A 21760-nucleotide genomic window follows, 5' to 3' on the forward strand; every position below is an offset into this window, starting at 1 on the left:
ATAATATTCAGAGATTTGGTAGTAGACTAGTAGTGCCCCTTTACAGCTTACCCGTATTGTTTGAATTTGGGACAAACCAACAATTAAAGATCTAGGAATTAATTAAACAATTTAATAAGAGGAATGGTGGATGGATAATGGTGGTTTCCACAACGGATTCCCTCATCCCAAGCCTGGTCTATAGGTTTTAAAATTTCTTTAACTTTTGCCTTTTAATGACCTAGTTGTCGAAAATATATTGTCACATTGTCCGATCCCTCTAACTATATGCAAAGACAACTTTTTTCTAAAATAGAATACGCGACTATAATTACATGCGGGCAAAGAGCGCCGTGCAGTAATATAATACAATGAAGAAGGAATAATTGGGATACACACGTAATATACCATAGACATAGCAGTTAGCATACCATCAATAAACCAGGGTGGGTCAATAAATATGAATGATTGACTTAAATCCCTAGTTTCCTATCCATAATAAAGGGCCATAGCTTACAACGTGATATTTGTCAAAGGAAAATGTCAAAAAGATTTGGGAAACCTGTGAATTTAACACTCAAATCTGACCTTTATAATTGAAACTTGCCCAACCAGTTGAGATCACTTTGCAGATACACAAATCGCAAAAGTCAGGAGCCGCTATCAGCTGCAATACTCTGAAGAAATGGCTGGTTTTGCTGTCATTTTGCTTCTCTTTCACTGTCTGCTTCTCTCTCAAAATTCCTACTCACTCCCCTTGTGTACAGACTTCAGTAAGCCTTTTTACTCTCCTTCTGTATATGTGTTTGCGCGCACGCGTGCGAGCGAGCGTGCGTATCTTCGTTATGGTTGCAGAGATCTTGAATTTTTATTGAAACAGGGGCACCCGCAAAATTAAAGACGCCTTTGGAATTCTGTCCTTACAATGGAACTTCATGCTGTGATTCAACAAAAGACCTTCAGCTGCAGAAACAATTCCAAGCTATGAATATCTCTGATACTTCCTGTGCTTCCCTTCTGAAATCAATACTTTGCGCTGTAAGCTCTCAAAACCATTTTAAATAATAACAAAAATGGTATAATAAAATGAATTTGTAGCAATACTAAATTTCTTGTTCACCAAATAAATACTACGAGTATTACTTTACATGGGAATATTTGCATAAAAATTCTCACTTATGCCTAAGAGAACGTTCAGCTAAAAGCCGTCGAAAATCAATGTTTTTGGTCATTTGCAGACATGTGATCCCTTTGCAGCAGAGCTTTTCAAGGCCAAAGCAGGGAACCAGAAGCAGCAGAAACCAGTTCCAGGTCTTTGCAACTCAACTGATTCAGGAAAATCACATTCATCAAAGCAATCAACAAGCAGCTTCTGTTCAACTGTATGGAACACGTGCAAGGATATATCCATCTTGAAATCGCCCTTTGCGCCTTCGTTACAAGGTGGAGCAAAAGGAGAAGCACCAATTGCATCGAACTTATCTACACTGGCAGATCTTTGGCAGTCGGAAAAAACATTTTGTGATGTTTTTGGCGCTTCTCCAGACAATGATTCTGTGTGCTTTGCTGGCGAGCCCGTCAAACTAAACAATAACAGTTCAGAGACTGATGTTTCTCCAAAAGGGCTATGTTTAGAGAAGATTGACGCTGGCAGTTATATCAGTATGGCTCCTCATCCTGATGGGTCTAATCGTGCCTTCTTTTCTAATCTACCTGGAAAAATCTGGCTGGCAACAATTCCTGAGCAAGACTCGGTAGAAAAGTTAGACCTTGACGAATCAGACCCATTCGTGGATTTAACCGATCAAGTTCTCTTTGACACTATATTTGGAATGCTAGGAATTGCATTCCACCCGGATTTTGCTCGTAATGGACGCTTCTTCGCTTCCTACAACTGTGATCGGCTAAAGTCACCCGAATGTGCTGGAAGGTGTGCATGTAACTCTGATGTTGATTGTGACCCATCCAAATTTAACACTTCAGGTAGCTCAACACCTTGTCAATATCAAAGCGTTATTGCAGAATACACAGCAAATGGATCTTCATCAGACCCTTCATCGGTAATTATCTCTACGATCGTTTGAGTATCGAGTCTAAACAGTTTCTGCTGTTTTATTTCCTGTCAATGATAGTTTGTCTTTCACAGATGCAAAGTGGCCAACCAACAGAAGTACGGAGGATCTTCACAATGGGTTTGCCATTCACAAACAATCATGGAGGCCAGATTCTATTTGGACCAGAAGATGGGTATATGTATGTCATGATGGGAGATGGTGGAGGAAGAGGTGATCCCTATCACTTTTCTCAGAACAAGAAATCCATACTAGGGAAGATTCTAAGAATTGACATAGATAAAATTCCAAGTAAGCATCTTCACCATTTTAAGACCAGAAGTGTCTTACGTTACTTCTTCGTATAAAAATGAGAAAGTTCTCAGGTCACTGTCTTCTGATGTGCAGGTGAAAAACAAATAGATGACCTTGGTCTCTGGGGTAACTATTCCATACCACAGGACAATCCGTATTCAGGAGACAAGAATTCGGCACCAGAAATCTGGGCTATGGGGCTCAGGAATCCTTGGCGCTGCAGCTTTGATGCAGATAGGCCTTCCTACTTTGTCTGTGGAGATGTCGGCCAGGTTCAAATTATAGCTTGAAAAACACTAAACTTCATGTATAAGCACTCCACTCTAATTAACAACATATCATTCATATGGCAGGATCAATATGAAGAGATTGATATAATCACCAAAGGTGGAAACTATGGCTGGAGTATATATGAGGGCCCCATTCCTTATAGTTCTGGAAATGAAACAAAAAATTCGTCAGCTACCCAAAATCTGATTTTGCCAGTAGCAGGTTACACTCATTCACAAATCAACAAGAAAACTGGATCAGCTGCAATGTCTGGCGGGTTTTTCTATCGCTCTGAGACTGATCCATGCATGGCTGGCAGGTGAGTTAACACTTAATGAGCAGCCATCACTAACAAATAAAATAGAAATGCTATTATCATGCACACTGAGTCACAATTGTTGGATGATTCAGATATCTGTATGGGGATCTATATGCAAGCAATATATGGGCAGCTACCGAGAATCCAGAAAATAGTGGGAATTTTAGCACAGCAGCTATGCCATTTAGTTGTGCCAAAGACTCACCTCTTCAGTGCAGCACTGCTCCAGGAACTATACTGCCAGCTCTGGGATACATATATTCATTTGCACAGGACAACAGGAAAGATGTCCTCATTCTAGCCAGCACTGGGGTTTACAGAGTTGTTCGCCCAAGCCGTTGCAACTATGCTTGCTCAAAGGAGATCGCAAGGCCTGCCACTGGTCCAACTCCAAGTCCATCATCCCCTTCAAGTAGAGCTCATTTTATTGCACCTCCTGGAAATTGGCTCTCCTTTCTTCTCTGTTTCCTGATTTTAGAGCGTTTGTATAACTGACACAACTGAAGCCGCATTTATCATTTTGAGCAGTGTTTCATTCAGTTTCAATAGGATAGTCGTGTAGCTAAAGTTCTTTGTATCTGAAAGAATTGAAAAAAAGTTATTTTGACAATTCTAAATTAAGTCCACCAAAAAACAGATAACAGCAGCTCACCACTAAGCTGTGCACTTCTACTGAATATTTGAAAGATAACAAGCAGCCAACAGAATAATTGCACCATTCAAACAGCAGAACATCGATGGGAATGGGGATGATTCTTGACAGTGTACAACACCACTAGTCCTGAATCCTGCAGTTACTTGAAAGCAGTAGCTATGAAAACACTTAATTATACAAGTACAACAAAATTGAATCATTATCACACTTATAGAGTTCTAGACCAAAGCCAAAAAATAAAAAAAATAATAAAAAAATAAAAAAAAAATCTTATAATTAAAAAAGCTTGTGAAATATGAAAATCTTGAAACTACTAACATCATCAAAATAGCATATATTATACCTTTGCCTTCCAGTCCATGTCAGCTGGTAGCAAGAACTAAGTCCTGGAGAATGTTGTCAAGGGATGTTTATACGCACGCTCTCAAAAAACTAATTAATCATCAAATATCATTATCTTCATTGACCTTATCAATAAGGAATCTCTCTATCACTTCATCACAAAGCTCAATAGCATTTTCAAGGTTCCCTTCATCGAAGTTCTTGTCCAGAAAGAAGTATAATATTTCTTCATTCGCAATGAACCCTTTTCTCCTCATCTCATCAAAGAGTACCTTTGCTTCCCCATACTTTTTCTTTTTGAGAAGCCCCTTGATAAAAGCATTATAAGAGCTGTCAGTGAGATCAAACCCTTTTGCAACCATTTCCTTGTGTATATACCACACTTCTTTCATATTCCTTGCTTTACTGTGCCCCTTGATTAATATATTATAAGTGTTGTTGTCTGGCATTACATTATAAGCACACATCTCCCTGTAAATTTTAGTTGTGTTATGCATGTTGCTTCTAATGCTATACTGCTTCATTAGAGAATTATAGGTTGTGGCATTTGGCATTATTCCCTTCTCCAACATCCATTTTAGCAGCCTTTCACCATCTTCCAACATCCCTGATGTGCAGAACCCATTCATCAACACATTAAATGTAACAACAGTAGGCTGATGTCCTCGATCCAGCATTCTCCTCAGAAGCTCATGTGCCTTAGAAATTTCTCCCGTCTTACAGTAAGCATCCATCAAAGTAGTATAAGTAATGGTATCAGGATGACATCCAGTCATCTCCATGTCTTCCATAAGTTTTATTGCTTGATTTATATTTCCTGTTTTACAGAGACCATTAATGAGTACATTATATGTGCACTGGTTAAGTTCTAGACCCTTGGCAGACATTTCATGCAGAAGTTCATTTGCTGTATCTACCTCTCCTTGTTTACATAGGCCATCTGCAAGGGCAGTATAGGTGACAACATTAGGGGTCACCCCCTTCTCAACCATCTCATTGTGCCAAAAAAAGGCTTCTTTCAGCTTACCAGCCTTGCAATAACCATCTACAAGTGTTGTATAAGTGATTTCATCTGGTGCTAATCCACTTTTAAGCATTTCATGGAACAGCTTCTCTGCTTCTTTCATGTTTCCACTTTGACAAAGCCCACATATAATAGTTGAATATGCAATAATATCAGGGATGATATGAACTCTTTGCATTTCCTTGAAAAGCTTGATAGCGGAACTAATATTACCAGACTTGCAGAAACCATCAATAATTGTCGTGTAAACTACATTATCTCGCGGTATATTAAGAGCAATCATTTCTCTCAGAACCCTTTCTGCATCTGCTACCTTACTATACTTGCACATAAGAACAATAATGCTATTAAATGTAAATGCATTTGGCTTCAATCCCTTCATTCTCATTTCATTAACCAGCCTCATCACCTTATCCAATTCACCAACATGACAGTATCCATTAATGACAATACTATAACTCACAACATCAAGCAGACAGCCTCTTAACTCCATCTGCAGCAGTAGATGGTGTGCTTCTCTAATTTTTCCTAACTGACAAAGAATGTGTAAGATTATGTTATATGAACCAGTATCCCAACAAATTCCTGCTTCAAGGAACTCCTGAAAAACCTCAAAAGTGTCCCTTTTCTTGTCTGATTGGCTGGAAAGATTAGCAAGAAGCAATTGACAGGATTCAGCAGAGATCATCAAACCAAAATTCAACATCCTTCCAAAAAGTCTCCTTGCCTCTATCAAATACCCAACTTGAACAAGCACCTCAAATAATAAATCAAATACACATGGATTTGAACCCCAATCCTTGTAAGTGTAGATCAATTTTTCAACAAAACTGGAAAAAGAATAGGCAACGTCAATATATGGTTTAGACCAGAAATCATATATAAGACTGTGAGCTATGTTCAAATCTTTTGAAGCAACAGCAATATGTATGACAATACTCCGAACTTCCAATGATGGTTCTCTATGAAGACATGCCCATTCATAGAAGTTATATACTAGCTCGGTATCATTCTTGATGTTCATTAGAACCCAAATAAGATGGTCAGGCTTGAATTTTGACTCGAAGGGTCTAAGAGCATGCCTTAACGTCTCAAAACGCCGTTGCTTTATGGTACTTGAAATATTCTGCACAAGTTCAGAGTCTCTGACTGTTGGCTTTCTGGGTGAGTAATCCGGAAATGGTCTTGCATCAGTAGAGTAAAAAGTGCAGAGCTTTTCTCCCAAATATCTGTCCTTAAATGGGATAAGCAGAAATCGACCCAAGTATAAACTCTGGGGTACGAATTTAGAGCAACCATTGATTACGGATATCACACCAATATTCATTTCTGTGAAAGAAACCCATCAAAGTGGATTCCGAAAAGATATTGTTAACGAAACAGAAACACCAGTCCATGTAGATTCCTCAAGTTGATAAGGCATTAACATGAGCCCATCGCCTGCAGACCATAAGCAACGTTATAGTCATAATCACCGAAAGATTCTTAATTGCATAAAAATTTGACTACTGTTACACTGATGATGATGAAGATGCATCTGACTTAGGCACATTTAGTAATTCAAACTAGGAAACAATATATCGCCCCAATTAAACATCAATTTTAGGATATATGAGAACAAGAATTCATTCCCACTAAATAAAGCTCCCTTTAAAAATAATAGTACATTTTCACTTGGGCATTTCATCAAACAGTTGGTGACCATTAACAAATTTGATTGCTAATTAACCCAGAAATACAAGCATAAAACCGCAATTTAAACCAATGTGACATGGGAAATCATTGATAATGCATAAGATGAAATTAACAATACCAAAGAGCATTGTTCTCATTGATTCACTTCATTCAAATGCAATTTTTCTCTACTATTCCAGAGTATGAAAAGAACATTAATTAAAAGATGACATTAAAGCAAACTTTGAAAAGAGATGAATGAAAGTGTTTACCTTAGCAGCGAAGAAACATTGGAGACATTCCAGATTAACAGGGAATAATGAGTGGGGAAGAGAGAGAAAGTTGGGGGTGATATGGTGGGAGGAAGACGATGGAGAAATTGCGCTGCTGCTTAAGAAAAAGAAAGGCGGGTAGAAAACTAGAATTGGAGTTCTGTGTTTTGGGCTTTTAACCTTTTAGCATAAATACGAAATAGTGTTCTATTTGGGCCAAAATAACAATAGTACGGCCACATGACTCACATCTAACATATTTACATACTTCCTCCGTTCTTTTTTATTTGACCCGCTTTGACTTTTACACTATTCACTACTCTCCTTTGACCGTCTTTTGTAAATAATATGTAAGGAAAAACATATTCATGTGGGATATTTTTGAATTCGTCTCAATAAATATTATTATAATATATAACTTTTATAATTTTTACTTATGGAGAATCAATGATATTGATCATTAAAGTTTTGCATTGGCAAACATGATAAAAGAAACAGGTCAAGTAAAAAAGAACAAAGGAAGTATGTAGTATAGACAATGTATAGTTATTCTTGTCAAAAACCGACTTGACTTGAAGCCAACCCGAAAAAATTAAATTTAGATTTTGATATATTTAGACCAATAATTTAGGTTGAATTAAAATATAAAATAAACTCGACCCAAATATTTGAATTAACACCTTTATATATGACTCATATTCACTCTGCATAAGGCCATTGATCGAACAAAAAAGGTATTCATATTGAGTATTGCGGGCGGTATTTGATCGTAGGTCTAATTAAAGTAAGAGTCCACTAGATTCTGATTAATCTGAATACATTCTAGGCCATACCTCAATTAAAGGGCAAGGCTCTTTGAATAAGTGTTGCTGCGTTTTCAAGTATTGAACCTAAAAGCTTGGTTAAGCTTAAACAACTTCATTGTCAAATGATATAAGCTTAAAAAACTTCTTTGCATAAGCACTTGTTGGTTTGATGTTATCGATATCGACACAATTTATACTTTGTATTGATAGAGAATGCCCATATGTATTGATTATTTATAAACTGGATTGTAACGTGAATTTTGAATATACTACTTACTACTATAAAAATAAATTAGGATCCATTTCAAAACTATACTTTATATATGGTTATTATGTTTTCCTAATTTGTATATTGTTCATTTCAAATTTATACTTGCACTTTTTTTAAAAAAAATCATTGATTACCATGGCTTTAAATCTTTAATAGATGTGTCCAATTTTCAACATGCCAAGTACGTACATTGTAAACAGAATGACACAAACAAAACATCAAGTTGATACAAAATACTTCACATATAACAATATACTGGTAACATCAAAGAAAAATCAAAAATAATCTAGTGTTATGAGCTAGAGATATTTCACAATATAATATTTACTCATTAATGATTATAGTCTTGATGAATGATTTCTTTATTTGATAAAATATGTTAATCTAGATTCCTTTTATAAATGTCATATGAAGTTTTATTATTGAATTGTTTTTAGTACATAAAACATGCGGCATACAAATTTCTTTTAAAAAAATACTTGTATAAATTAAGTTATTTTTAATGATGAATGTGTTATACAATTGACAAACTGGGGACACAGAATTGGACAATTGAATAATACAGATTACCAAATGATTAAAAAGTGGATTCTTATTCTTATTCTTTCTAGGAAATTTCTTTCTCTTCTTCAAAGTGAAGGGCTCATACAAGTATTAGTTAGATGTATGTTTTTTTAGGTAAATCCACAACCTTAATAGTTTTGTACATTGTCCTATAAATAAAATGCCCAAAAAGCAAAGCTTTTTACGGATAACTATCTTAGTATAATTTTCTACTAATTACAACGTCTTAATATCCAAAAATATTAATTACTCTCTCCATTTCTAAAAGTTCTTCTAGTTTGAATGGTGTTTGTCTTATCAAAAGAAAAAAAAAAATACAAAGAAGTTTTAGAGAAAAGACACTATATAAATAATGTCGTATATTGAAAGCTTTGGTCAGTTAAATCAAGATAGAGCGAAACACAATAAAAGAAAAATCCAAGAAACAATTGTTAATTTATGTTAAATACAGGTGGTAAACTAGTAATCACATGTTATGTTAGAAGTATAGTACAAATTAATAATGATTTAGTAAATAGTTTGTCGACCTTCATCGGATCTAGACCCCAAATTTTGGACAATACATGCCTTAGCTTCTAAATTGCATTATTCTCTGATCTGATGGTAAAAGCACACAACTTTAGTATTCATCCCAGATACTACCTTAGAAAGATTAGTATTGACTGCATTTGCGTTTGGTAGATGATAATATGTAGAGACAATATTATGTATGTTATGCATTCCATAGGGTGTAGCCACGTAGGGCAAGTATAATGACAATGTTCTTGATAATGAAATTACATTCCCAAATGAACATATGTTATTCCACTTAAATTTTTAATTCACTCAGTGCTACATCGAATTGAAATTATAGAGTGAATACATAAAATCATCAATAAAATGCCTAGTGATTAGTACGTAGTTGAAATAAAATTATTACACGACTAATAACATAAGACTTTATTATAAATAGATTTATTATCATACATCATCGTTATATGTTTGAAATGGATTTTCCCTTCTTCACAAGGAGAGGTAGATCAATATTCAATAATCAATACTCCGTATTAAGGTATGACGATAGTTGTCTAATACAGAGTAGTTTGTATGCGACTAATTCTCATCCAAAGAAATTTTTGAATATTTGGATTAACCGAAAGCAGTTTGTAGAATATATCACTAGCAGAAAAGAACTTTCCAAAAATCGAATACATATTGAAGTAACTACATTGTGCCCAAAATCCAAATCTCCAAAGTAACATATTCAGCAGTAAAGCAATACTAATGGACCATGGCCGTGGACCAAGAGCTATTGCCACTAGTATGCATTTTACTTTAATACCCCTTAGCTTTGTTTGAGGAATTTCAAGGAATAATTAGTCACTTCCCCTAACTCATCAAAAATTATAACCACCTAGTATTGTATCTTGTATGACTAGTATTTGATGCATAATGCATAATGCATAATGCATAATGGAAATCATCCTTGCTACCGCCCGAAGTCCATCCAATTCTCTGTTTCGATAGGCTTAAAACTAGTATCTCGTCTAATGGTAAAGATGGTATCATACAACCAAAAGTTTGTAGGATTAATCTTCATTAAGGACACTTTAAAGTTAAGTTTTTTATTTTTTACCCTTTCCATGAATTTCATGGTTTGCTAGTCCATACCGGAGTTGACTTGTGTGAGATTTCGATCTAATACACCATTTCTCTTTGTCTACCAGTATTCCATCTTCTCAGGATTGAAGTGTGATTTGGTCATGTCTTTTATACATTTTCTCGGGATTGAGGCATCTCATGACACTCAAACAGTCCATTGTTATAACCTTAAAAGTACCTGTTTAAAAATATATAAACATAAGCAATGACACAATAGGATAATGGTGACTTGTGAAACACTAAAAGCAATAAATTCCTCATATTAGTCGGCTAGTAAAGAGGTAGAAAAAGGCAGTTAGAAGCATGGAAACAGAGAGAAAGACGGCATCTACCACATACTACATAACTAACAAAGGTGAATCCAATTCCTTCCCATTAAAAAAACCCTCTACATTGGTCTTTCCTTACTTCACTTGCCTCACACTTTCCAATACAAAAACCACCCTCACACTAATCAACCAACACTTCCCCTTCACACCTTCATTTCTTAACCATGAACCTAAACCACCTCTCTCTATTCCTCCTCTTCCTCGTCCCCCTCGTTCACTCCCAAGTATGCCAACGCTTCTGTGGCGACATCCCCCTTCGTTACCCCTTCGGGGGTGGTCCGGGGTGTGGTGACCCTAGGTTCACCAAGCATGTTACATGCAACCAAAGACAGCTTTCCTTCATCACCCACACTGGCTCCTACCCGGTCACCAACATCGACTATAACAAACAAGTACTCTATGTCTCTGACCCTACTATGTCTACCTGTTTCTGTACTCAGCCTAGCAAAGGGTTCAGCCTTGACTGGGATGCCCCGTTCTCTTTCGATGACAGCAGTGTCTTCGCGCTGCTGGACTGCTCACTGGATTCTTCCCCTATATATAAAGGCGCTATCAATGGAAACACTTCTAACGTCCCTCAGTGTGATAATGCAGGTACCGTAATATATCAGTTCAAAGCTAAGTGTTCTAGCTTTCCATTATAATACTTGTACAAAATCATTACTCTAACCATATTTCATCACTGCGAATAGGTACCCCTCTCTGCAGCTCGCTCTACTCCTGCCAGCCTATCAGTCAGCTGAACGTCCCAATCAACACATGCTGCGTGTACGCGCCTGTGGATCTGGGGCCTGCCTTCGAGATGGACCTACAGAAGGCACAGTGCAAGGCATACACCGCGATTTACAGCTTTGAAGACCAGGAAGCGAATCCAGAAGTATGGAAGTACGGGGTAGCATTGAAGTACAAGTTCAACGTGAAGAACGACTACCCGGTTTATTGTAGCAACTGTGAGAAGAGTAATGGGGCTTGTGCATACACCGGGATTTACAACACTTTTGTGTGTAATTGTCCAAGTGGAGTGAACACTTCTACTGATTGTTACTTTCAAAATTCTTGGAATTCTGGACTAAGGACTGCTCCTTTGATCAAAGGTAATAATCATTTTTCATAAAGATTTCTCTTGATGCAAGTAAAGCACATGCTTCCTATTCTTTTTACTTCTTTTTGTCTAATTATATAGTTTATGTATAATAAATTAATATTAGGATTTGACTTTTTCTTAATCTTCATCTTTGGCTGTTTTTTTACAGGATCCTTGATCTTCTATTCTATTGTGCTGCTCCTGCTATCGATCTCGCTGTAGAATACATGATCACAGCAAAATGACAGACAAAAGAACCAGATCAAGCACCAGTGTTCTCTTCCCCTTCTTTTTGTACTCTTTAAGTTCTTTAGATTTTGCAATGTTTTTGTTTGTTTTAGTTTTATTGAGACAGGTAATTGTATTATATGAAAATGCAAATAAATATAACAGTTTACTCCAATGTTCTCGTGTATATATGTCACTAACTATTCAATATTGGGATTTTAATTTACTGACACTAGATGAGAAGCAGAACATGTCTCATTTATGATTTGATGGACGGACTGACAATGTGCAAGAACTAGCATATTACATTATTTAAACAGACACATTGGAGGAAAAAAAAATTGAGCCCTCCGGAGCCTTGACACGAACCTGCCCGGAAATTTCTGATCTGAATCCCACAGACCTCGACAAAAGTTAATCGACATGGACTTGACTAAAACACTGATATAAAACCAACCTGAGTTAAAAAATTAAAAAAAAAAAAAAAAAAAAAAAAGTTAGATTAGGACTCGACTTAACCATCCCGTTTGACACGTCCATAAGCAACAGGCGGCATCAAAAGGTGGTAGCACTAGCATATATTAATCAGACAGACTGGACATGAAAAATAAAAAAAAGTTAAGAAAAGAAAGAATTATTAGAGATAATGATCACAATAATCACCTTACAATACATGGAGAAAAACACAGTTGGAAAGTACAAGTTTGGAGGTTTAGTGGATTTTCTAGAAAATAATTTCATCAAGAATATGATTCCTTCTTTAAAGCCACTAGATTAGAAAGAATCACTTTTCTCACACAAGAATCTTTGCTTTTTATCTCCCACTTCAATGGGATCGGAGCTCCTAGACAGAGGTAAAAGAAAGTTTTTCCTAAACTAATGATTCAGAAACAGCAGAATGATTATCATAAGAGTTCTATTCTATTGGACTACATATAAAATGTTGTATCATGCACATCTTTATGAGGGTGAAGGGCATAAATACCCCAAAAACATGCAGAATTCGAGGAAGAAAAAGCCAAGTCTTGGTATCATCTCATAGACTGAGTTTAATCTTATGTTGTTGCAATAAAATATTCATTGCTAAAACTTCTGATTGAATGCACATGAATTACCAGCTTCAAAGCAGGACATATAGGACTATAGGAGAATATTCGTACCTTGAACTGGCAAGATGAGAGCTCGTCTTCAATTCACACCGTCAAATATGCTTAAAATGTACGTGTAGCCTTCGTTCTTTACCTAAATCATCAGCAAACATTATGATAACAAAGCTGTATACTCTTACTGTAGGCAAAAAACTGAACTTGTGAATGTGTAAACTTATTGTACATCCATTCACCATGATCAATTTGTATGAAGAAAATCATGTATAATTTCTCAAATTTAGAGTAATTTATATGAAGTTCCCAATAAAAAAGAAAATTCCTTGTATACATTGTAGGCTCTGTGCTACGCGCCAGGCCACCTTTCATCATGTTCATGATGATTACACAAGTATAAGCTATCTACAAGTCAAAACCTCTCTGTGTCACTTTTCCTATTAGCTAAATCCTCCGAATCATAAGAGAGGATAAATATTGGATGTCAAACTGGTCTAGTATAAATGTTACAGGTTGCAGCATATGGGTTTTCCTTCACTTTGTAGTCTTTCCCACAAGCAAATAAGTTGTTTAGGAGATTGATAGTGCGCAGTATAATAATCATCGATGCAACCGGACTGGTGGAAATGCGAGTTGTGCAGATACTCCACAGGTCTCGAATTGTTGAACTTCTCAACCCACATCCCCATGCTCACATCTTCCATCTTGAACAACTACAATGCAACATACATAATTACTGATTTTGTTCAAAAAACTGTCTAATATTGGCTAGAGAGATGGATAAGATATTTGACATACTCTCAATCTGTCCTTTCGATACTCTGTCACAATAAAACGGGCAATGTCTGAAGACACAATATATCCAGGTCCATCAGCATATGGTGGATAAATTTCGCCAGGCCATTCCTGAAACATTACAAGGACAAAAAAAAATCAGATATACAGCAGTAAAAAAACTGGTCAATGCAACTTTCAGCTCTCACTAAGAAAGTAAGAATAACCAACTATACAACTCTAAAATTGTACTAGTAGAATGCTACATCAAGTGTAGAGGTGGCCAATAGGCTGGTCTAAGTGGGGAACCAGGGGCAGACTAGATAAGCAAGGCCTGAACCTTGGCTAGGTTGGGTGGGCTTGAGTTAATCCGGATGACTGGCCACTTTTAGCAAACATGATTGACTAACTTTTTGAAATGACACGCAACAGGCTTCATACCGATATTATGCTAACATAAGAAAACACCAAATAGCCAGTCATGATTCATGACCTTTGATAGTTCCTTAATTATACCTCATATGTAACTGCCCATTTACCAGTGCGAAGTGGGGTGTGATAGTAATTAATTTTTCCAACATAAAGGCTCTTCCCACTATTAACTCGTCGTGCTTCCTCAATCACAGCGTCTACCCTTACAAAGGTATCATCATCGCATTTCATAATATATTTTGTTGACAAGAAATTTACCTGCAAAGAAATAAAAAAAAACTTGTCAATATGTTTTGGCAACTTTCAATCAAATGATTAAATAAAAATTACCCATATTCTTACCCCATATTCACAAATAGCTAAAGTCTTCAAAACAACAAGATCATAGTTGTCTAGGTATGGAACAATGATGATGTCGCCAAAAAACTCAGCTTCTTTCCTCAACTCCACATTTATAGTATCTCTTTCATGCTGCAAATAGTTTGATGTCAAGGATCACTCTCTTGGAATATAAGGATCAAACATATAGCATGGTATCAATATTGCCTCTTACCAGTGCTACAAAGAAGCGGGCTACAACAATTGAAGATTTAACCAAGTAATGTTGCATCCAGGATTTACGCACTGCCATACGTTCAGCAAAATGGTCTCCAGCTGAAATTACACCAATGAAAAGATCAACTGGTTCATAAGGAAGTGGTTGAGCCTTCCACACAGATGACATCTCAAGGTGCCTCTCAGGAGCGACACTAGGATGTGAAGTGGGCAACGAAGCAGCAAATGCAGAATGTACATCAACATCCCCATACACATGTAGTATCATGGCATCTTCTAAGTCAAAACCCTGTAAATGCAAGCACAATTCAGTAAGTTATTGTGTATAATAGGTTTCTCCTAGTTTCTGTGAGCTATCGAGCATCTCTAACAAAATGTTCCAGAAACAGGTAAACGTGCAAAGAGAGGTATTTATATCAATTTGTCACTGGAAGCAATTTTAATATAATGCTTACATTACGATAAGCAAATGAGGTGAGATGCCGCCCATTAACACTAATATGATAGCCTTCCAAGCCAGCAGTGATGGTAAGAACAAAGAACTTCTCTTCTAAGAAAGGAAAAGGCCAGTCCAAATCAATCTTTTTCCTCCGCCCCATCAACCTGTCCAACCACAAACTAGCCTTTGACTCTTCGAAATCATTAGCATCATCACGAATCCATTTCTCACATTTTACCTGTCCATCGACTGCAAAAAAATATCCAGCAATCAGCTGAGCGAGGAACAACAGAACAAACACACAGAATTAAGGATATTAGGTCTCTACTAAGTGCTGAGGACTGCTAACAAATAAATTATGGACTAACCTCACATATGAATGACAAACAATCACCACCTAAACTCTAACACAGACCGTCAATGTAATATCTGATTTATCGTACCATTATGGATACATGTAAGAACACTTTATTTTCAATAGGAGTTCAATTATGCAGTCAACCAAACCACAAGACCCAACTGTCATGTACCGACATGGCTAAGTATTAAACAGTAACTAATGGCAGAAAATTTCAGATTAAAGGAGGAATAATAAAAGCTAAATGTGAAACATTATAATTGACGAGCTGAAATTACACACACTAACACACTAAACAAACTACTCGTAAGATAGATTATCAAGCTTTCGAGAGGCTTGATACTCTCCCAATCAGTAACTTTAGGTTACCACTCTCCAAGTGACTTGAGGTCACAACTCTCAACAAGTTTCATCTGATTTTTGCCTACCTTTTTCCTTTCCTTCCCTCTCTATTTATACTAAGGACTATTAACCTAGTGAACTAATATTACTAGAATACCTATACTACCCTTCCTTAGGTTGATCTATTACACCAACTTCTGTATTTGTGCTAGCATCACAAAAGCTAGGTAATGGCATGTACTTATTCAGGCAGTAAGTTTCTGAAAATAATTTAAAATCTCTAGTATAGCTCTTCTAATTTATTGCAGAAGTCACTTGAAACAATATGAAAAATGAGCCTATCACAGTAGTCATTCCTACTCTTACCAGCTAAAGCACAAATCTCACAAATCCAATGTATTGGATAATTCTTTTTTTTTTTCAGGGTTTCGAGAAGTATGGCCAAATCGGTATAATTGCATTAATACAATTAGTCAATTACAGTATTATCTTTTAACCCAAAAAAAGAGTATCTCGTTCATGCATTAACAAACTCTACAATTGAAGTTCTATCAATTAGGTGGAACCTAACAGGACAACTCTGCTCTAACAGCTTATTAATGGAATCATTCATTAAAAAGCTTAAGCTTAGTTGTTAAGTTCCGATCAATGATTTTATGACTTTTATCCTTTTGAAATACTACTCTGATATTTTTAGCCTTCCTTCCAAATCAATAACCAAGACTATATTCACACAACAATTTAGATAATTAAATAATCCCTAGAGTGATAGTTTACAAATATATCCCAAGAACTGAAGAAAGGCATTAGTGCATTGCAATCTACAATTTCCTAGCAAGTGATGATTCCTATGTCTAACAAAACCACCACTTAGACCTTGTTCACATCACCCAATTTGTATCGAACCGAACTTAAATTACGATTTAAAACTTTAATGATTTGTACTAGGAAAAAAAATTGGACATAATAAATAGATTTTTAATTTTTTACTAATTAAAGTCTTTTATTTATTGAATACTCTGTAGTACCGGAGAAATCACTAGTGTTTATCTAGTGGCTTCCTCGTAGTACTGTACTTTATAAACAAAGTAAACATGGCCTTAGCTAAAGGGCTTGTTTGGTAAATGGCTTTTCATTGGCTTTTTGATTGGCTTTTGGCTTTTGGCTTTTTCATTTGGTCAAACATCCAAAATTTGTGTTTGGTAAATGGCTTTTTCAGCTAGCGGAAAGCTGGCTTTTAAGCCAAAATGAAAAAGCTACTTGGAGTAGCTTTTGGCTTTTGGCTTTTGGCTTTTGGCTACCTAAGTTACTAATAATATCAAACAACCAATTTTACCAAACATGTTTTTAGACTAATAAAAAGTCAAACAGCCAACAAAAAAGCCAATACAAACAGCCAATCAAACCAGTCGACAGCCAACAGCCAATTGCCAAACAAGGCGAAAATGTTAATTTTGACTCCAAAAAGAAAGGGAGTACTATCTAGGAATGAATGGAGTCAGAAAGTTTAATCTTATGAAGTGCACAAAAAAAAAAAAAAAAAAAAAAAAAAAAAAAAAAAAAAAAAAAAAATCTTAATTGCTACCATACTAAGTTTTCCAAAATCCTCAATGAGCTCACAAAATCCTTTGATCGAAAACATTTCACTTACCATGCAATTTCATCCACTCTTGGTAGACGCTAACATGATTTTACTAGATAAATATATACGGAGTACATTAAAAAAAAAAAAAAAATAGAGTTTAATTCATTAATGCCTGATAATTTTTAGTCTTCCATAAGAATTCACCCCTTGGCGCCTTTCTCTCAACAATAACAAGTTGCTATATGATTTGTGCATATGACATGGGGTGACAATGTTTCTTTCCAAATACTAGTAAAACAAAACAAATTTTTTTTAAAAAAAATTAAAAAAAAAAAAAAGAAAAAGACAAAAATGAAAAGAAAGACAGAAGTAGAACATTCATAATCAAATTCTTAACCTTTGAATATTCTATGATGCATTCCTAGCAGCAAGTTACAGATACTATTTATGAGCTATCACTAACAGAATTATAAACTGCTCGATTACGTACTAATATTCTTTAATTGTTGGACCCGTAATAAATAAAGTAAAGCACCACAAAATTCTCACACCTCATCTATTTATTTTGAGTATGGTATAATGTCGATGTAAATTGTTAAGAATAGCATTTTCTAAATTCTACGGGTCTTGTAATATTTAATTTTGAATAACACTAGTATAGTAGTATGACATTATTTATGAATCTCGGCAATTAAGCTATCATCTTTACTGTCACAAGTCTTGTATAATCTATACTTAGGGTCTGTTCTATTCTCATTAATTGAATAATTTATAAGAGGGAAAACTTTTGTATACACCCGGTTTTCAGTAATTTACTGAACAACGGGTTCACTTTTGTCAAATTTAGTGTCACTTTTATCAAATTTATTGTTACTTTTGTCAAATTTATCAATTAAGCATAAATAACTCTTATATATGTCAGAACAACTTTTATACAATTTTGTGTAACTTTTGCGCATTTTATTGTCACTTTATAACGGATGGTCAGTAATTTACTGAACATCCGTTTTATTTAAAAGTTTGTCTAAGGAGGATATTAGGAGTTGAACTTAACTTATTAGAGCTGAACTGACATAATTAAAGTAATCACCAAAGAGAACTTGACATAATTTCGTGAAAAATTTTACCTCTAAAATGCTATTTATTATAAAAAAAAATTATTAGGACAGATTAATAAATTCAAATTTCAAAAAAAAAAAAAGGTGTTACATAAGTCATTTAATTTCAATTAACTCTATTTCGATTGACAATTTATTATTTATAAATCTTACTTTATAAATTGTACATTGCATAGGGCCAAAACTAGTACATATATACTTGTAAGTTGTAAGTAATAAAATGTCAATATTTTGAATTTTGAATTGTTCTTTGAAAAAAACAAAACAAAATACAAAATACTTTAGATTTTTTTTTAATTCATCTAAAATTATATGTTGGTCAAAGCGTAACACATAAAATCAAAATGTATTCTATACCCAACAAAATGTTACTCACTTACTCCGTATACCTTCATGTTTAAATAAATAAAACGTTTTGATTTTTTACACGTATTTCATACAAGTATAACTTTAGCGGGAGCAATTAAAAAAAAAAAGTAAGTACCCCCCTTAATGTATTTTTTACAAAACAAATTAAAGAACAAATAAATATCGAGAGAATAACATACAACACCACAATAAATAAGCAAACCAACATTACCACTTACCAGTTTCTTCATTGAAAGGCGAACGCCACCCTTCGCAACGGACGGCATTGCCCCACTGCCCTCGATAACAATGATTCATCTCGATCACCGGCTTATCACTCCAATCCCCTTTAATCCTCGGATTAAAATGCAGTAACCTCGCCGCCTCCTCGCCTCGAACCACTTTCTCCTTCCTCAACTCCACCATAAACTGCGACACCATCACATCCTTCCCCAACGATATCTTCGGCTCCTTCTCTTTGTGGGCCTTCTTGGGCTGGCCCACCACCGTCACATGTGACCCAACTGTCAGCCCACAAGGCAGGCCCACCATCCCATCAAACTCTGACTCTACAACTGACACCTTCTCCGGACACTTAAACGCCGCCGTTTCATTCCCTGGACTCACCGCCGCATGGGCCTCCTCCTTGGGCTTTTCCTTCAATTGGGCCCATAATTCTGACCCCACAACCCACGCTTGCATGCCAGTTTTGTAAATTGAGCTATTATCACAATCTCGAGCTCTAAAGTCCAACCGGGAGAGGATTCGGGTCGGGTTATCGGGTCGGGCTGATTCGTCTACAAAACGGGTCGGAAAATCATGTTGATTGCCCAAGAAACGGAAAAGAACTGGGAATTGTGTTGTCATCAAGAAAAAATAGACGAAAACTAAAACCATTAAAAGATGAAGTGACTTGAGTCGACTCACTATTATCACCGAGTCAACCTTGTAGTTGTTGTGACTCGGTCTCTTCATCATCATCTCTCTAACTTTCTCTCTCTAAAAAAATCAAGAGATGAGAGATGAGAGAGAAAGCAGAGAATGAATTTTGGGTGGAATTTTTTAAAATTAATTTTAGGATGTTTCATGCAGTGTTTATATATATTTGGTGGCAGTTTTAAGAGAAATTATAGTAATGAGACCAGTTTAGATGTTTTTTTTAAAAATAAAAAATTAATATTGTTGGAGTTACTAGGATCTCTTAAATTGAATCACAAAGGATACAAGAATAAAAATGCGTTATATTGAAGGTGTTATTTTATGGTTTGGTCAAAAATTAATTAGACATGTTTGCATATTTGGAAGATATGCTTACATTATTTGAGTGATATTTACATGTCAATAACTTTTGATTTATGAGGGATTTATGTTGATTTGGTGAATTATTGGTTTTAAGTGAATGTTAATTTGAAATTGAGTTTGATTTAACATGTGTTTATAAAAACATTGACTTGTACTTATGTGTGGTAGAAAGAATAAATAATAATTGAATGTGGTCAACGTACATTAATTTTAATATAGAAAAATTAATTACATCAATAGTAAATTAGAATAGTTTGATAAATGATCAATAATTGTTATTTACTCTAAATTTTATTTATTTGCAAATATGGAACAAAATATGATAGTACTCCGTATATGAATTAGAGCAATTTTTTTTAGGACCAAACCTAGGTTACTCACGGGGAGATGAAGGGACAAACACGTCCATCCACTTCATGATGAGATTATATTAACTTGAAATGTGACAAAATTGAATCAAGATTGCGTCGAGCAAATTTTGGCTCATAAAATTTCAATTACAAACCATAAGTACATACTACAATATATATGGATAAATAATTAAATATTTATATTCTGAAAAACGGATTTTCACATGTTTTTCAAACTATTCTATAAGCCAAAATGTATATACTACAATAAACTTGAATAATATAGTACTCTATAATAAATTGTTAGTTATTTATTACACTACCAATGACAAATTATAAAAGTTACCTAAATGTAAGGGGTAAAAGTTATAATTGATTTTTCTTATTAAAAAGGGTTGTAATTGATTGTTAATACGAAAGGAAACTATTTAATTAACTGGTCAAACAATAGTAAATGTACGGAGTAACATAATAATTATTTAATTATTTTTAGGAGCATAATGTATTACATATAGTACTGTCAAATTTCAAACCGAAACCATTTTTAACTGCCCAAATCCAACCGACCCAAATGAGAACCGAACCGATTAAAAACCGTTTCTTTGAAACCGAAAACCGACCCGAACCGCATTTTAGTAAACCCGAATCGAACCGATTCGAGTAATGTTAAACCGTTTAAGAACCAAACATGTTAACGAACCAAACCAAATCTAAACCGAACTGAAAGAAAACCGAACCGAAAAAGATTTCGGATTGGAAGCGGGTTCGATATCCGATCTCCCACTGACGTAGGGTGCCATAAATAAAATTCAAGTTAATAATAATATGGATTTTTATTTACTAACAAAACTACAAAGAGTACACTATTATATACGATTATATAAGTAATATGATATCGTATGTCAAAATATATGAATTATCAAAAGGGATTAAACTTTCTTCTTCTTTTTTTTTTTTTTTTTTTTTATGTGCAAAAGGGATTATATAATTGTATTTGACATATAAGCCAAAAATTTTATCTTAAGTTTTGATAAAATAATTATAAAATAATACGCCACAAAACTAGTATGCAAATAATTATAATAATACAATATCATACAAACAGACATTGGGCATTAAAGACCATCGGTAATAATTCTCCTCAAAGGGTTGGGCTATCAATGCAGCATGCATCACACGCGTTGAAATCCCTATTAATTTCAAATTTTCAAAAAAAAACAAAGTTTTCCA

The 21760-nt window shown here is 35.0% G+C and overlaps 4 protein-coding genes across 5 annotated transcripts; 2 read left to right on the forward strand and 2 right to left on the reverse strand.

Moving 5' to 3' along the window:
* Window positions 1-419: 419 nt before the first annotated feature.
* LOC145601502 (HIPL1 protein-like) lies at window positions 420-3469 on the forward strand. Its single transcript, XM_081657529.1, has 7 exons — window positions 420-752; window positions 860-1017; window positions 1218-2039; window positions 2126-2342; window positions 2439-2617; window positions 2699-2934; window positions 3027-3469. The coding sequence occupies exons 1-7, from the start codon at window positions 665-667 to the stop codon at window positions 3427-3429; spliced, it is 2103 nt and encodes a 700-aa protein (XP_081513655.1). The 5' UTR covers window positions 420-664; the 3' UTR covers window positions 3430-3469.
* LOC145601501 (uncharacterized) lies at window positions 3384-7012 on the reverse strand. Of its 2 annotated transcripts, XM_081657527.1 has the most exons (4): window positions 6902-7012; window positions 3933-6395; window positions 3587-3722; window positions 3384-3512 (listed from the first exon to the last, which is right to left on the reverse strand). In XM_081657527.1, exon 2 carries the CDS (start codon window positions 6280-6282, stop codon window positions 4033-4035), a length of 2250 nt encoding a protein of 749 aa, XP_081513653.1. In that variant the 5' UTR covers window positions 6283-6395; window positions 6902-7012; the 3' UTR covers window positions 3384-3512; window positions 3587-3722; window positions 3933-4032. The 2 variants fall into 2 exon arrangements, with proteins under 2 accessions (XP_081513653.1, XP_081513654.1); XM_081657528.1 differs by lacking the exon at window positions 3587-3722.
* A 3541-nt stretch (window positions 7013-10553) lies between these two features.
* Window positions 10554-11999, forward strand: LOC145602461 (uncharacterized). Its single transcript, XM_081658649.1, has 3 exons — window positions 10554-11106; window positions 11205-11606; window positions 11766-11999. Exons 1-3 carry the CDS (start codon window positions 10677-10679, stop codon window positions 11816-11818), a joined length of 885 nt encoding a protein of 294 aa, XP_081514775.1. The 5' UTR covers window positions 10554-10676; the 3' UTR covers window positions 11819-11999.
* Window positions 12000-12907: 908 nt separating this feature from the next.
* Window positions 12908-19912, reverse strand: LOC145602361 (hydroxyproline O-galactosyltransferase GALT6-like). Its single transcript, XM_081658552.1, has 7 exons — window positions 19118-19912; window positions 15144-15376; window positions 14687-14977; window positions 14476-14604; window positions 14218-14391; window positions 13726-13833; window positions 12908-13640 (listed from the first exon to the last, which is right to left on the reverse strand). The coding sequence occupies exons 1-7, from the start codon at window positions 19857-19859 to the stop codon at window positions 13434-13436; spliced, it is 1884 nt and encodes a 627-aa protein (XP_081514678.1). The 5' UTR covers window positions 19860-19912; the 3' UTR covers window positions 12908-13433.
* Window positions 19913-21760: the final 1848 nt, after the last annotated feature.

The sequence above is a fragment of the Chenopodium album genome, chromosome 21, assembly GCF_948465745.1.
Source record: "Chenopodium album chromosome 21, dcCheAlbu1.1, whole genome shotgun sequence".
NCBI classification, from domain to species: Eukaryota; Viridiplantae; Streptophyta; class Magnoliopsida; order Caryophyllales; family Amaranthaceae; genus Chenopodium; species Chenopodium album.